This window comes from Pseudophryne corroboree, chromosome 12 (assembly GCF_028390025.1).
Source record: "Pseudophryne corroboree isolate aPseCor3 chromosome 12, aPseCor3.hap2, whole genome shotgun sequence".
Lineage (NCBI taxonomy): Eukaryota > Metazoa > Chordata > Amphibia > Anura > Myobatrachidae > Pseudophryne > Pseudophryne corroboree.
Genome location: NC_086455.1, coordinates 77,421,269 through 77,438,808, shown reverse-complemented (window position 1 = coordinate 77,438,808; position 17,540 = coordinate 77,421,269). Strand labels below are relative to the sequence as shown.

The following is a 17,540-nucleotide window of genomic DNA, read 5'->3' as shown; positions in this document are numbered from 1 at the left end:
ATTGCAAGTAAGACTTTTGTTGACACCCAGGGGTATATTTACTAAGGTCCCGATTTTGACCGAGATGCCGTTTTTTCATCAAAGTGTCATCTCGGGAATTTACTAAACTCAAATCTCGGCAGTGATGAGGGCATTCGTATTTTTTTTGAAGTCCAACAAAAAAATACGAATGAATACACCATCGGTCAAAACGCGGCTGTTTAAGTATGAATCTCTGTAATTTACTAAGAAGTGCAAAGCAAAAAAAAAAACACACTGCCGTGAAAAAATACAAATCGTTAAAAAGTGCTAAAAAAAAACAGACCTGCTTTTTTGATCCGTGTTTGGATAGGCATGCACGGATCCATGAGATCCGTGCATGTATATCAGTGGGAAGGGGTGGGAAAGTGTTAATTTATAGAAAAAAAATTGCGTGGGGTCCCCCCTCCTAAGCATAACCAGCCTCGGGCTCTTTGAGCCGATCCTGGTTGCAGAAATATGGGGAAAAAAATGACAGGGGTTCCCCCATATTTAAGCAACCAGCATCGGGCTCTGCGCCTGGTCCTGGTTCCAAAAATACGGGGGACAAAAAGCGTAGGGGTCCCCCGTATTTTTAAAACCAGCACCGGGCTCCACTAGCTGGACAGATAATGCCACAGCCGGGGGTCACTTTTATACAGTGCCCTGCGGCCGTGGCATCAAATATCCAACTAGTCACCCCTGGTCGGGGTACCCTAAGGGAGTGGGGACCCCTTCAATCAAGGGGTCCCCCCCCCCAGCCACCCAAGGGCCAGGGGTGAAGCCCGAGGCTGTCCCCCCCCCCCCCATCCAATGGGCTGCGGATGGGGAGCTGATAGCCTTTTTGTAAAAGTGATTGATATTGTTTTTAGTAGCAGTACTACAAGGCCCAGCAAGCCTCCCCCGCATGCTGGTACTTGGAGAACCACAAGTACCAGCATGCGGCGGAAAAACGGGCCCGCTGGTACCTGTAGTACTACTACTAAAAAAATACCCAAAAAAAGACAATACACACACACCTTGAAAGTAAAGTTTTATTACATGCATCCACACAAACATACATACATACTTACCTTATGTACACACGAGGGTCGGTCCTCTTCTCCAGTAGAATCCATGGGGTACCTGTTGAATAAATTATACTCGCCAGATCCAGGGTACCAGGCTCCTCGGATAATCCTTTTGTAATCCACGTACTTGATTAAAAAAATAAAACGGATACCCGAGCCACGCACTGAAAGGGGACCCATGTTTTCACATGGGTCCCCTTTCCCCGAATGCCAGAAACCCACTCTGACTGATGTCTAAGTGGGTTTCTTCAGCCAATCAGGGAGCGCCACGTTGTAGCACCCTCCTGATCGGCTGTGTGCTCCTGTACTGTCTGACAGGCGGCACACGGCAGTGTTACAATGTAGCGCCTATGCGCTCCATTGTAACCAATGGTGGGAACTTTCTGCTCAGCGGTTGACCGAAAGTGACCTCACCTTGATTGAAGGGGTCCCCACTCCCCCAGGATACCCCGACCAGGGGTGACTAGTTGGATATTTGATGCCACGGCCGCAAGGCACTGTATAAAAGTGACCCCCGGCTGTGGCATTATCTGTCCAGCTAGTGGAGCCCGGTGCTGGTTTTAAAAATACGGGGGACCCCTACTCTTTTTGTCCCCCGTATTTTTGGAACCAGGACCAGGCGCAGAGCCCGATGCTGGTTGCTTAAATATGGGGGAACCCCTGTCCATTTTTTTCCCATATTTCTGCAACCAGGATCGGCTCAAAGAGCCCGAGGCTGGTTTGCCTTAGGAGGGGGGACCCCACGCAATTTTTTTTTACAATTTAAACTTTTTTTTTTTTTTTAAACAAAGTGCACAATGAAGCCCAGCACGGATCTCTCAGATCCGGCCGAGATTCATTGTATTAAAGTCGGCAGTGTTTTACAAGTCACTCACGTAAAACACTGCCTAAAAAAACGTATGACATCGACATCGGAAAACCCGAAAATGCAGAATACGGCAGCTTAGTAAATTAGTCGTAACAAATTCAAAAAGTTGCCGTTTTACACTTTCGATGTCATTCGTGATTGAACTTTGACCTCAAACGGGAAAATACGAATCTTAGTAAATTTACCCCCCAGACTGGTGGCATTTAACAGGTCTTGGTTGTAGATCTTATGCATGTTACTTACACGTAATCACTGGAGCTGCTGTTGTGGAGCATATGAGCTCTTTTTATTAAAAGGACAAGATACAAAACTGATTTCCCCCATATTGTACCTGGGCACTGTTATCCGATGTAGATTATTTTCATTTGTAAAGAAGTATTTTTACATTTTGTGAACTTCAAGGGCAATGAAGAACTTTAATTTTCTCTGACGTCCTAGTGGATGCTGGGGACTCCGTAAGGACCATGGGGAATAGACGGGCTCCGCAGGAGACTGGGCACTCTATAGAAAGATTTAGGACTACCTGGTGTGCACTGGCTCCTCCCCCTATGACCCTCCTCCAAGCCTCAGTTAGATTTCTGTGCCCGGCTGAGCTGGATGCACACTAGGGGCTCTCCTGAGCTCCTAGAAAGAAAGTATAATTTAGGTTTTTTATTTTCAGTGAGACCTGCTGGCAACAGGCTCACTGCAACGAGGGACTAAGGGGAGAAGAAGCGAACCTACCTAAGTGGTGGTAGCTTGGGCTTCTTAGGCTACTGGACACCATTAGCTCCAGAGGGATCGAACACAGGACCCGACCTCGTCGTCCGTTCCCGGAGCCGCGCCGCCGTCCCCCTTACAGAGCCAGAAACAAGAAGGTGGTCCGGAAAATCGGCGGCTGAAGACTTCTGTCTTCTCCAAGGTAGCGCACAGCACTGCAGCTGTGCGCTATTGCTCCTCATGCACACCACACACTGCGGTCACTGATGGGTGCAGGGCGCTGGGGGGGGGCGCCCTGAGCAGCAATAGTAACACCTTGGCTGGCAAAACTAACACCATATATAGCCCCAGAGGCTATATATGGTGTTATATATATATTAACCCCTGCCAGAAACGATAAAATAGCGGGAGAAAGCCTGCCGAAAAAGGGGCGGAGCCAACTCCCTCAGCACACTGGCGCCATTTTTCCCTCACAGCTCCGCTGGAAGGAAGCTCCCTGGCTCTCCCCTGCAGTCCTGCACTACAGAAAGGGTAAAAAAGAGAGGGGGGGGCACAATTTAGGCGCAGTGTATATATATATATATATATATATATATATATATATATATATATATATATTATAGGCAGCTATAGGGGAAAACACTCTGTATAGTGATATCCCTGTGTTATATAGCGCCCTGGTGTGTGCTGGCATACTCTCCCTCTGTCTCCCCAAAGGGCTTTGTGGGGTCCTGTCCTCTGTAAGAGCATTCCCTGTGTGTCTGCTGTGTGTCGGTACTGCTGTGTCGACATGTATGATGAGGATAATGATGTGGAGGCGGAGCAAATGCCTGTGAATGTGATGTCACCCCCTGCGGGGTCGACACCAGTGTGGATAGACTTATGGAAGGAATTACGTGACAGTGTCAGCTCCTTACATAAAAGGTTTGACGACATAGGACAGCCGGCTTCTCAGCTTGTGCCTGTCCAAGCGTCTCAAATGTCATCAGGGGCTATAAAACGCCCGCTACCTCAGATGACAGATACAGATGTCGACACGGATACCGACTCCAGTGTCGACGATGATGAGACGAGTGTACCCTCCAATAGATCCACCCGTTATATGATTGAGGCTATGAAAAATGTATTACACATTTCTGATGATACCCCAGGTACCACAAAAAAGGGTATTATGTTTGGTGAGAAAAAACTACCAGTAGTTTTTCCTGCATCTGACGAATTAAATGAGGTGTGTGAGGAAGCGTGGACTTCCCCAGATAAGAAATTGATCATTTCTAAACGGTTAATGGCTGCGTACCCTTTCCCGCCAGAGGATAGGTCACGCTGGGAAACACCCCCTAGGGTAGATAAAGCGCTGACACGCTTATCAAAGAAGGTGGCACTACCGTCTCCTGATACGGCCGCCCTAAAAGAACCTGCTGATAGAAAGCAGGAAAGTACCCTAAAAGCTATATACACACACACTGGCATTATATTGAGACCCGCTATTGCATCAGCTTGGATGTGCAGTGCTGCTGCTGCGTGGTCAGACTCCCTGTCGGAAAACATTGATACCATGGATAGGGACAATATTTTGCTAACGATTGACCATATAAAAGACGCGGTCTTATACATGCGTGATGCACAGAGGGATATTTGCCGGCTGGCATCAAAAATAAGCGCTATGTCCATTGCCGCCAGACGGGGGTTATGGACTAGGCAATGGTCAGGTGATGCCGACTCCAAACGGCACATGGAAGTTTTACCCTATAAAGGGGTGGAACTTTTTGGGGAAGGTCTTTCAGACCTCGTTTCCACAGCTACTGCTGGGAAATCGACTTTTTTGCCACAGGCTACCCCACAGCAAAAGAAAGCACCGTATTATCAGGTACAGTCCTTTCGGCCCCAGAAAAACAAGCGGGCTAGAGGCTCATCCTTTCTGCCGAGGGGCAGAGGAAGGGGGAAAAAGCTGCAGCACACAGCTAGTTCCCAGGAGCAGAAGTCCTCCCCTGCGTCCGGTAAGTCCACAGCATGACGCTGGGGCTGCTCAGGCGGAATCGGGAACGGTGGGGGCACGTCTCAGGTTTTTCAGCACACAGTGGGCTCTCTCACAAGTGGATCCCTGGGTCCTTCAAGTAGTATCTCAGGGGTACAGGCTGGAATTCGAGACGTCTCCCCCCCGCCGTTTCCTAAAATCTGCCTTGCCGGCAACTCCCTCTGCCAGGGAGGCAGTGTTGGTGGCTATTCAAAAACTGTATTCACAGAAAGTGATTGTCAAGGTACCCCTCCTTCAGCAAGGAAAGGGTTACTACTCCACAATGTTTGTGGTACCGAAACCGGACGGTTCGGTGAGACCCATCTTAAATTTAAAAGCCTTGAACACTTATATCAAAAGGTTCAAGTTCAAGATGGAATCGCTCAGGGCGGTTATTGCGAGCCTGGAGGAGGGGGATTACATGGTATCCCTGGACATCAAGGATGCGTACCTGCATGTCCCCATTTACCCTCCGCACCAGGAGTACCTCAGATTTGTGGTACAGGACTGTCACTATCAGTTCCAGACGCTGCCGTTTGGGTTATCCATGGCACCGAGGGTCTTTACCAAGGTAGTGGCCGAAATGATGATACTCCTTCGCAAGAAGGGAGTTTTAATTATCCCGTACTTGGACGATCTCCCGATAAAGGCGAGGTCCAAAGAACAGTTGATAGTGGGGGTGGCACTTTCTCAGGAAGTGCTACAACAGCACGGCTGGATTCTAAACATTCCAAAGTCACAGCTGGTCCCGACGACACGTCTTCTGTTCCTGGGAATGATTCTGGACACAGACCAGAAAAGAGTGTTTCTTCCACTGGAAAAAGCCGAGGAATTGTCATCTCTGGTCAGAGACATCCTAAAACCAGGAAAAGTGTCGGTACATCAATGCACACGAGTCCTGGGAAAAATGGTAGCTTCGTACGAAGCAATTCTATTCGGAAGGTTCCACGCAAGGACGTTCCAGTGGGACCTGTTGGACAAATGGTCCGGGTCCCATCTCCAGATGCAACAGCGGATAACCCTATCGGCCAGAACCAGGGTGTCGCTGCTGTGGTGGCTGCAGAGGGCTCATCTACTAGAGGGCCGCAGATTCGGAATACAGGACTGGGTCCTGGTGACCACGGATGTCAGCCTTCGGGGCTGGGGGGCAGTCACAAAGGGAAGAAATTTCCAAGGACTGTGGTCAAATCAGGAGATTTCTCTTCACATAAATATCCTGGAGCTAAGGGCCATTTACAATGCCCTAAGCCAGGCAAGACCCCTGCTTCAAAACCAGCCGGTACTGATCCAGTCAGACAACATCACGGCGGTCGCCCATGTAAACAGACAGGGCGGCACGAGAAGCAGGATGGCGATGGCAGAAGCCACAAGGATTCTCAGATGGGCAGAGAATCATGTGTTAGCACTGACGGCAGTGTTCATTCCGGGAGTGGACAACTGGGAAGCAGACTTCCTCAGCAGGCACGACCTCCACCCGGGAGAATGGGGACTTCATCCAGAAGTCTTCCAAATGCTGGTCAACCGGTGGGAAAAACCACAGGTAGACATGATGGCGTTCCGCCTCAACAAGAAGTTGAAAAGATATTGCGCCCGGTCAAGAGACCCTCAGGCGATAGCGGTGGACGCTCTAGTGACACTATGGGTGTACCAGTCGGTTTATGTGTTTCCTCCTCTACCTCTCATACCCAAGGTACTGAGAATAATAAGAAGGCGAGGAGTGAAAACCATACTCGTGGTTCCGGATTGGCCAAGAAGAGCTTGGTACCCGGAACTTCAAGAGATGCTTACAGAGGACCCTTGGCCTCTGCCGCTCAGACAAGACCTGCTGCAGCAGGGACCCTGTCTGTTCCAAGACTTACCACGGCTGCGTTTGACGGCATGGCGGTTGAACACCGGATCCTGAAGGAAAAGGGTATTCCGGAGGAAGTCATCCCTACCCTGATCAAAGCCAGGAAGGATGTCACCGCAAGACATTATCACCGCATTTGGCGAAAATATGTTGCTTGGTGTGAGGCCATGAAGGCCCCGACGGAGGAATTTCAACTGGGTCGATTCCTGCACTTCCTGCAAGCAGGGGTGACGTTGGGCCTCAAATTGGGGTCCATAAAGGTCCAGATTTCGGCTCTGTCGATTTTCTTCCAAAAAGAACTGGCTTCACTGCCTGAAGTTCAGACTTTTGTCAAAGGAGTACTGCATATTCAGCCTCCTTTTGTGCCCCCAGTGGCACCTTGGGATCTCAATGTGGTTTTGGCATTCCTGAAATCACATTGGTTCGAACCACTTAAGACTGTGGATTTAAAATATCTCACGTGGAAAGTGGTCATGCTGTTGGCCCTGGCGTCGGCCAGGCGGGTTTCAGAATTGGCGGCTTTGTCTTGTAAAAGCCCTTATCTGATTTTCCATTTTTCCATATGGATAGGGCAGAATTGAGGACTCGTCCTCAGTTTCTCCCTAAGGTGGTCTCAGCTTTTCACTTGAACCAACCTATTGTGGTGCCTGCGGCTACTAGGGACTTGGAGGATTCCAAGTTGCTGGACGTAGTCAGGGCCCTAAAAATTTATATTTCCAGGACGGCTGGAGTCAGAAAGACTGACTCGCTGTTTATCCTGTATGCACCCACCAAGCTGGGTGCTCCTGCTTCTAAGCAGTCTATTGCGCGCTGGATTTGTAGCACACTTCAGCTGGCGCATTCTGCGGTAGGCTTACCGCAGCCTAAATCTGTAAAAGCCCATTCCACACGGAAGGTGGGCTCATCTTGGGCGGCTGCCCGAGGGGTCTCGGCTTTACAACTTTGCCGAGCAGCTACTTGGTCGGGGGCAAACACGTTTGCAAAATTCTACAAATTTGATACCCTGGCTGAGGAGGACCTGGAATTCTCTCATTCGGTGCTGCAGAGTCATCCGCACTCTCCCGCCCGTTTGGGAGCTTTGGTATAATCCCCATGGTCCTTACGGAGTCCCCAGCATCCACTAGGACGTCAGAGAAAATAAGAATTTACTCACCGGTAATTCTATTTCTCGTAGTCCGTAGTGGATGCTGGGCGCCCATCCCAAGTGCGGATTGTCTGCAATACCTGTACATAGTTATTGTTACAAATATCGGGTTTTGTTGTGAGCCATCTCTTCAGAGGCTCCATTTGTTATCATACTGTTAACCGGGGTTCCTATCACGTGTTACATGGTGTGATTGGTGTGGCTGGTATGAGGCTTACCCGGGATTCAAAAATCCTTACTTATTGTGTCAGCTCTTCCGGGCACAGTTCCTAACTGAGGCTTGGAGGAGGGTCATAGGGGGAGGAGCCAGTGCACACCAGATAGTCCTAAATCTTTCTATAGAGTGCCCAGTCTCCTGCGGAGCCCGTCTATTCCCCATGGTCCTTACGGAGTCCCCAGCATCCACTACGGACTACGAGAAATAGAATTACCGGTGAGTAAATTCTTATTATTAGTTGCATTGTAGGATGGGCAAAACCATTTTTTATAGAATAAATAGTTTTTGTGTGTCCTAACATGCACATTTCTTTGCTCTGTGTTCTCCTATAGATCTTATAGCAGTTTTGTGTCCGAAGGGACCCCTCCGTATGCTGGTGGAGACTGCCCAGGAGAGAAATGAAACCCTCTTCCCAGCCTTAATCTACTCTTGTATGTAATTCTCTGTTGATGGGGATTAGACTGCAATGTTTAATTTGCTGGCATTTAATTAAGGTTCAATCCTTGTTATTGAATCTTAAAATGAACACTTTTTTTTTGTTTTATGGCCATCTGTGTGTGCATTATTAAAGTTTTCACTGTCGCTCATGGAAAATATGTATGTATATGTGTGTGTGTATAGATATATCTATATACATACATCACATCACATCACATCACATCCACACATTTTCCATGAGCGACAATGAAAACTTTAATAATGCGCACACATAGATGATAATAACTATATGATTATAGTAATGAAAGCTGCAGTGTGACAACTGTTAGGTAGATTTACAGAGACTCGTACAACAGAAGTGGAGATTCTGCCAATAGCAGCCAATCCGATTCTAACAAAATATACCAGACAAATGATAGATTGCCATGAGCAACATCTTCACTTTTACTTTTTACAAAGGTTTTCTAGTTCATCTACTTCCCTGTCAATAACTTAGGATGCTTGAGCTTAGTGACATCCGTCTTTCTGCTTCAGTTTGACACAACATATCCTATCACTGCTCTTTGCTGGTTTGAGCCCTGCTCAGCCTCTATCTATGGATCCTTCGAAAGCCCCATACACACGAGGAGATGTGTGCTGAGCGATCTAGCACAGACCACTCTTCTCACATCTCTCCCCCGCTCAGCACACAGCGCGATGTGTGCTGGGCAGGGGAGGAAGGGGGCGCTCATTTCACCCAGCGGTGAAATGAGCGATCACTAGATTTGGCATGCATACCAAATCTAGAGTCGGGGATAGCGACGTGCTGGGCTGCGCATCTCTATCACTGTAGGGCATATACATGGAGAGATCCGTGCTTACTCTCTAAGCAATCTAGTCAGATTTCTTAGAATTTAAGCATGGATCTCTCCGTGTGTACCAGCTTTTACTTCCATTAATCAACTTGTATCATAACATTCCCTATCACATGCAGTGCTGATTTATGAGCTTCTAATTCAAACATTTTAGGTTAATTTTGATTGGGTTGCTTTAAGCCATCTTCTATGTAGAAGCACAATTGTATTTTAGCAGCTGTTTCTGAGCCCATTCTTCAGTTTGCCCGCTGAACCCACCCAGACAAGAACCCTATAAAAATGTAATTGGTTATTTTATTATCCACAGCTACGATGATCTGGTTAGTGAATATGGCAGATGTTGATACAGGCTTCATACAGAGCGGTTCAAAGAAACCAACGTACAACACGCAAGGTATGGTTTTCAGCTGTTCTAGTATGGTAGCATTGTGTTAAAAGCAAAGTCCCTATGCGGGACTAAACCAAATCAGATAGATATATAGAGTCTTAAGAACAAAACGCGTTCCGATTCTCTCACTGACAAAACTTTATATCACCCAAACAAATCTTTATTTCTTCCTATAGGCTAGACACTGTGAATTCCCTTCAACTTCCATTTGCTTGCAGTGTGAGCCCATTGTGTGAATTCCTTTCTATTGATATACACTATTCTTAATATACTTTGTTCTAAAGCCCCGTACACACGGTCCGATTTCCCCAGAGATGTGTGCTGAGCGATCTAGCACAGACCGCTCAGGACACATCTTTCCCCGCTCAGCAGACAGCGCGATGTGTGCTGAGCAAGGAGGGGATGGGGACGGGGGGGCGCTCATTTCACCCAGCACTGAAATAAGCGATGTGCTAGATTGTGCCTGCATGCAGGTCAATCTAGTACCGGCAATAGCGCCGCGCATCACTGTCGCTGTGGGGCATACACACGGGGAGATCTGCGAGGTTGTGCCCTTATATTAAGGCTGAATCGAACAAACGGAATTCTCCCATAGGGAACTTCTGAGATGGGGGCATGGTGTTTGAGGGGCTACACCTCAAAAATGATTGGACATACTGAGCTGAAATTTGGCATGGACGCGTAGAATCGTCACCCGCTGCTGCATGCCAAATTTCAGGGCAAAATAATAAAAAATGAGGAATTGGGAGTAACCTAAAGTTCCAACTGTCAGTTTTTTTTCTGTGACTTCCTGTGTGGCTTTTTGACACCGTTTTCCCATAGAGTGAATGAGAATTTTTTTGGGAAGGCATAACTCAGGATAGAGGACGAATTAAGACTTGGGGTTTGTTTTATTAGATAGATCTTGTCCCAGTGTAGTGCCTTTTGGGGTTGTGGTTTTTTAGAAAGTTACAGATTTTTTTTAATTAAGTAAAATATGCCCCATTATAAAGATAGGGCTTTTCAATTTGTTGCGGCTGCGCAGTGGCCGCCAGCAGGGGGTGTACAGAGAGTAGCTTCACTAGGTGTACCAAGATGGCTGACACTGTACATCTTGTGCTGTGTGCCCGCCTGCCAAGCTCCTTCCCTACTACTATTGGAGACATGCTGGCAGGCCGGAGATACAAAGAAGTCGGTGTCCTTCTGCAGTGCGCTCTGCCAGGCACAGAGTCCCTGCACTGTGACAAGGTATGTCCGGCCACCCTCCTCTCCCGCTGTGTGCCCGGCTATCCCCCCCCTTCCCCATCCCGCTGTGTACTCGGCTTCCTCCCCTCCCGCTGTGTGCCCGGCTATCCCCCCCCCCTTCCCCATCCCGCTGTGTACCCGGCTTCATCACCTCCGACTGTGTGCCGCCGCCGCCCCGACATTTAATCTGCAGTTCCCGGCCCTCTCCCCAGCATACATCACTCAACTTGGAGGGGCAGATTGGACCACCAGGACAGGCCACCGCTGGGCCGGTCCGATCCCCTCTTCTGCTGGGTCAGCTTACCATGGCTGGCCCACCAGGTATCATGTAAGAGACGTGCTAGTGGGATCTCCCCCTCGCACTGGCCGGTGTCCGTGTAATGGAGTCCTGTGCGGGGTGGAAGGGACTCCGTGCGGCATGCCGGGAGGCCTGTAATGGAGTCTGTATGATCGGGGCACAGAGGCTGTGGGTGCGGGGGGGCCGGGACACGTTGTAGCCTGTGATGCGGGGAAACTTTCCACGCTCGGTGTACATCACGCGTGGGGTTCCCCCTGCCCCAGACATGGTGCTGTCATTCCCCAGGGTAATGCAGCCGCCGTGTCACGGCATCCCCAGAGGTGACCTGGGAGCAATTTTATGAGGTGTCACCCACACAGCCATATACTGGCACTGGCCTCCCCCCCTGCTGTGTCCCAGCCCCTCCCTCCTTCTCTCCCCTCCCTCCTGTGTCCCCGCCTCCCTGCTGTGTCTCCGCCCCCCGCCCTCCCTGCTGTGTCTCCGCCCCCCGCCCTCCCTGCTGTGTCTCCGCCCCCCGCCCTCCCTGCTGTGTCTCCGCCCCCCGCCCTCCCTGCTGTGTGTCCGTCCCCCCGTCCTCCCTGCTGTGTATCCGCCCCCGCCCTCCCTGCTGTGTCCCCGCCCTCCCTGCTGTGTCCATCCCCCCACCCTCCCTGCTGTGTGTCCATCCCCCCGCCCTCCCTGCTGTGTCCGTCCCCCCCGCCCTCCCTGCTGTGTGTCCGTCCCCCCCGCCCTCCCTGCTGTGTGTCCGTCCATCCTCCCGCCCTCCCTGCTGTGTGTCCGTCCATCCTCCCGCCCTCCCTGCTGTGTGTCCGTCCATCCTCCCGCCCTCCCTGCTGTGTGTCCGTCCATCCTCCCGCCCTCCCTGCTGTGTCCACCCCCCCTCCCTGCTGTGTGTCCGTCCGTCTCCCCCCCGCCCTCCCTGCTGTGTGTCGTCGTCCCCCGCCCTCCCTGCTGTGTGTCCGCCCCCCCCCCCTCCCTGCTGTGTGTCCGCCCCCCCCTCCCTGCTGTGTGTCCGCCCCCCCCCCCCTCCCTGCTGTGTGTCCGGCCCCATCCCCTCTTCCTCCCCCCCCACCCTCCCTCCCTGCTGTGTGTCCAGCCACCCCCTCCCCTGCTGTGTCCCCCCCCCCCTGCTGTGTGTCCACCCCCCCCTGCTGTGTGTCCACCCCCCCCCTGCTGTGTCCACCCCCCCCCCCTGCTGTGTCCACCCCCTCCCCTGCTGTGTGTCCGGCCACCCTCCCCTCCCCTGCTGTGTGTCCGGCCCCCTACCCTCCCCTGCTGTGTGTCCGGCCACCTCCCCCCCCTCCTCCCTGCTGTGTGGAGGGGGTGCTGGCAGGGGAGACTGTTGCTGTATGTGTGCGTGGGTGGGAGACAGTGTTGCTGTATGTGTGGGTGGGTGGAGGGGGGTGCTTGCAGGGGAGACACTTGCTGTATGTGTGCGTGGGTGGGAGGCAGTGTTGCTGTATGTGTGGGTGGGTGGAAGGGGGTGCTGGCAGGGAGACAGTGTTGTTCTATGTGTGCGTGGGTGGGAGACAGTGTTGCTGTATGTGGAGGGGGGTGCTGGCAGGGGAGACAGTGTAGCTGTATGTGTGCGTGGGTGGGAGGTAGTGTTGCTGTATGTGTGGGTGGGTGGAGGGGGGTGCTGGCAGGGGAGACAGTGTTGCTGTGTGGGTGGGTGGGAGACAGTGTTGATGTATGTGTGGGTGGGTGGAGGGGGGTGCTGGCAGGGGAGACAGTGTTGATGTGTGGGTGGGTGGAAGGGAGTGCTGGCAGGGGAGACAGTGTTGCTGTATGTGTGCGTGGGTTTGAGACAGTGTTGCTGTATGTGTAGGGGGGTGCTGGCAGGGGAGACTGTTTCTGTATGTGTGCGTGGGTGGTAGACAGTGTTGCTGTGTGGGTGGAGGGGGGTGCTGGCACGGAAGACAGTGTTGCTGTATGTGTGCGTGGGTGGGAGACAGTGTTGCTGTATGTGTGGGTGGGTGGAGGGGGGTGCTGGCAGGGGAGACAGTGTTGCTGAATGTGTGCGTGGGTGGGAGACAGTGTTGCTGTATGTGTGGGTGGGTGGAAGGGGGTGCTGGCAGGGGAAACAGTGTTGCTGTATGTGTGCGTGGGTTTGAGACAGTGTTGCTGTATGTGTGGGTGGAGGGGGGTGCTGGCAGGGGAGACAGTGTTGCTGTATGTATGCGTGGGTGGGAGACAGTGTTGCTGTATGTGTGGGTGGGTGGAGGGGGGTGCTGGCAGGGGAGACAGTGTTGCTGTATGTGTGCGTGGGTGGGAGACAGTGTTGCTGTATGTGTGGGTGGGTGGAGGGGGGTGCTGGCAGGGGAGACAGTGTTGCTGAATGTGTGCGTGGGTGGGAGACAGTGTTGCTGTATGTGTGGGTGGGTGGAAGGGGGTGCTGGCAGGGGAAACAGTGTTGCTGTATGTGTGCGTGGGTTTGAGACAGTGTTGCTGTATGTGTGGGTGGAGGGGGGTGCTGGCAGGGGAGACAGTGTTGCTGTACGTGTGCGTGGGTGGGAGACAGTGTTGCTGTATGTGTGGGTGGGTGGAGGGTGTGCTGGCAGGGGAGACAGTGTGGATGGGAGACAGTGTTGCTGTATGTGTGGGTGGGTGGAAGGGGGTGCTGGCAGGGGAGACAGTGTTGCTGTATGTGTGGGTGGGTGGAGGGGGGTGCTGGCAGGGGAGACTGTTGCTGTATGTGTGCGTGGGTGGTAGACAGTGTTGCTGTATGTGTGCGTGGATTTGAGACTGTGTTGCTGTATGTGTGGGTGGGTGGAGGGGGGTGCTGGCAGGGGAGACAGTGTTGCTGTATGTGTGCGTGGGTGGAAGACAGTGTTGCTGTATGTGTGGGTGGGTGGAGGGGGGTGCTGGCAGGGGAGACTGTTGCTGTATGTGTGCGTGGGTGGTAGACAGTGTTGCTGTATGTGTGCGTGGATTTGAGACTGTTGCTGTATGTGTGGGTGGGTGGAGGGGGGTGCTGGCAGGGGAGACAGTGTTGCTGTATGTGTGTGTGGGTGGAAGACAGTGTTGCTGTATGTGTGGGTGGGTGGAGGGGGGTGCTGGCAGGGGAGACTGTTTCTGTATGTGTGCGTGGGTGGTAGACAGTGTTGCTGTGTGGGTGGAGGGGGGTGCTGGCAGGGGAGACAGTGTTGCTGTATGTGTGCGTGGGTGGGAGACAGTGTTGCTGTATGTGTGGGTGGGTGGAGGGGGGTGCTGGCAGGGGAGACTGTTGCTGTATGTGTGCGTGGGTGGGAGACAGTGTTGCTGTATGTGTGGGTGGGTGGAGGGGGGTGCTGGCAGGGGAGACAGTGTTGCTGTATGTGTGCGTGGGTGGGAGACAGTGTTGCTGTATGTGTGCGTGGATTTGAGACTGTGTTGCTGTATGTGTGGGTGGGTGGAGGGGGGTGCTGGCAGGGGAGACAGTGTTGCTGTATGTGTGCGTGGGTGGAAGACAGTGTTGCTGTATGTGTGGGTGGGTGGAGGGGGGTGCTGGCAGGGGAGACTGTTGCTGTATGTGTGCGTGGGTGGTAGACAGTGTTGCTGTATGTGTGCGTGGATTTGAGACTGTGTTGCTGTATGTGTGGGTGGGTGGAGGGGGGTGCTGGCAGGGGAGACAGTGTTGCTGTATGTATGCGTGGGTGGGAGACAGTGTTGCTGTATGTGTGGGTGGGTGGAGGGGGGTGCTGGCAGGGGAGACAGTGTTGCTGTATGTGTGCGTGGGTGGGAGACAGTGTTGCTGTATGTGTGGGTGGGTGGAGGGGGGTGCTGGCAGGGGAGACTGTTGCTGTATGTGTGCGTGGGTGGTAGACAGTGTTGCTGTATGTGTGCGTGGATTTGAGACTGTGTTGCTGTATGTGTGGGTGGGTGGAGGGGGGTGCTGGCAGGGGAGACAGTGTTGCTGTATGTGTGTGTGGGTGGAAGACAGTGTTGCTGTATGTGTGGGTGGGTGGAGGGGGGTGCTGGCAGGGGAGACTGTTTCTGTATGTGTGCGTGGGTGGTAGACAGTGTTGCTGTGTGGGTGGAGGGGGGTGCTGGCAGGGGAGACAGTGTTGCTGTATGTGTGCGTGGGTGGGAGACAGTGTTGCTGTATGTGTGGGTGGGTGGAGGGGGGTGCTGGCAGGGGAGACTGTTGCTGTATGTGTGCGTGGGTGGGAGACAGTGTTGCTGTATGTGTGGGTGGGTGGAGGGGGGTGCTGGCAGGGGAGACAGTGTTGCTGTATGTGTGCGTGGGTGGGAGACAGTGTTGCTGTATGTGTGCGTGGGTTTGAGACAGTGTTGCTGTATGTGTGGGTGGGTGGAGGGGGGTGCTGGCAGGGGAGACAGTGTTGCTGTATGTGTGCGTGGGTGGGAGACAGTGTTGCTGTATGTGTGGGTGGGTGGAGGGGGGTGCTGGCAGGGGAGACTGTTGCTGTATGTATGCGTGGGTGGGAGACAGTGTTGCTGTATGTGTGGGTGGGTGGAGGGGGGTGCTGGCAGGGGAGACAGTGTTGCTGTATGTGTGCGTGGGTGGGAGACAGTGTTGCTGTATGTGTGGGTGGGTGGAGGGGGGTGCTGGCAGGGGAGACTGTTGCTGTATGTGTGCGTGGGTGGTAGACAGTGTTGCTGTATGTGTGGGTGGGTGGAGGGGGGTGCTGGCAGGGGAGACGGTGTTGCTGTATGTGTGCGTGGGTGGGAGACAGTGTTGCTGTATGTGTGGGTGGGTGGAGGGGGGTGCTGGCAGGGGAGACAGTGTTGGTGTATGAGTGCGTGGGTGGGAGACAGTGTTGCTGTATGTGTGGGTGGGAAGAGGGGGGTGCTGGCAGGGGAGACAGTGTTGGTGTATGAGTGCGTGGGTGGGAGACAGTGTTGCTGTATGGGTGGGTGGAGGGGGGTGCTGGCAGGGGAGACAGTGTTGCTGTATGTGTGCATGGGTGGGAGACAGTGTTGCTGTATGTGGAGGGGGGTGCTGGCAGGGGAGACTGTTGCTGTATGTGCGTGGGTGGTAGACAGTGTTGCTGTATGTGTGGGTGGGTGGAGGGGGGTGCTGGCAGGGGAGACGGTGTTGCTGTATGTGTGCGTGGGTGGGAGACAGTGTTGCTGTATGTGTGGGTGGGAAGAGGGGGTGCTGGCAGGGGAGACAGTGTTGCTGTATGTGTGCGTGGGTGGGAGACAGTGTTGTTGTGTGTGTGGGTGGAAGGGGGTGCTGGCAGGGGAGACAGTGTTGCTGTATGTGTGCGTGGGTTTGAGACAGTGTTGCTGTATGTGTGCGTGGGTGGGAGACAGTGTTGTGTGAGTGGGTGGAAGGGGGTGCTGGCAGGGGAGACAGTGTTGCTGTATGTGTGCGTGGGTGGGAGACAGTGTTGCTGTATGTGTGGGTGGGTGGAGGGGGGTGCTGGCAGGGGAGACAGTGTTGCTGTATGTGTGCGTGGGTGGGAGACAGTGTTGCTGTATGTGTGGTTGGATGGAGGGGGGTGCTGGCAGGGGAGACAGTGTTGCTGTATGTGTGCGTGGGTGGGAGACAGTGTTGTGTGAGTGGGTGGAAGGGGGTACTGGCAGGGGAGACAGTGTTGCTGTATGTGTGCGTGGGTGGGAGACAGTGTTGCTGTATGTGTGGGTGGGTGGAGGGGGGTGCTGGCAGGGGAGACAGTGTTGCTGTATGTGTGCGTGGGTGGGAGACAGTGTTGCTGTATGTGTGAGTGGGTGGAAGGGGGTGCTGGCAGGGGAGACAGTGTTGCTGTATGTGTGCGTGGGTGGGAGACAGTGTTGCTGTATGTGTGGGTGGGTGGAGGGGGGTGCTGGCAGGGGAGACAGTGTTGCTGTATGTGTGCGTGGGTGGGAGACAGTGTTGCTGTATGTGTGGGTGGGTGGAGGGGGGTGCTGGCAGGGGAGACTGTTGCTGTATGTATGCGTGGGTGGTAGACAGTGTTGCTGTATGTGTGGGTGGGTGGAGGGGGGTGCTGGCAGGGGAGACAGTGTTGCTGTATGTGTGCGTGGGTGGGAGACAGTGTTGCTGTATGTCTGGGTGGGTGGGTGGAGGGGGGTGCTGGCAGGGGAGACAGTGTTGCTGTATGTGTGCGTGGGTGGGAGACAGTGTTGCTGTATGTGTGGGTGGGCGGAAGGGGGTGCTGGCAGGGAATACAGTGTTGGTGTATGTGTGCGTGGGTGGGAGACAGTGTTGCTGTATGTGGAGGGGGGTGCTGGCAGGGGAGACTGTTGCTTCTGCTGTGTGTGTGTGGGGGGGGGGCGGCATTCTTCAACTTGCCCTGGGCACCAAAGACCCTAGTTACGCCCTTGTCATGGCGTATATATATGATGGATGAACATGTCCAATTTCAGAAAACCACCGAAGATCACTTAAACCAGTACACTGTACTGCTGCTAGAAGTCAATCTTCCAGCATCCGCCCACCTTAGAGGAACCTCCTGGTACCTCTGCACCAAGGGCTTCTCTACCAGTGTGTCCCTGATCTCAGTAATCGGGTAGCCCAGTGGTTGTCTTGCTCGT

General features: G+C 53.1%; 1 protein-coding gene across 6 annotated transcripts in view; it reads left to right on the top strand.

Moving 5' to 3' along the window:
• Positions 1 to 17,540, top strand: part of PSEN1 (presenilin 1) — a 298,128-nt gene that overhangs the window by 213,596 nt on the left and 66,992 nt on the right. For all 6 annotated transcript variants that reach the window (XM_063947674.1, XM_063947676.1, XM_063947672.1 and 3 more), the window contains 2 exons: positions 8,191 to 8,289; positions 9,458 to 9,544. In XM_063947674.1, the coding sequence (XP_063803744.1) occupies positions 8,191 to 8,289; positions 9,458 to 9,544 (186 nt within the window). The remainder of the gene's footprint in view (positions 1 to 8,190; positions 8,290 to 9,457; positions 9,545 to 17,540) is intronic.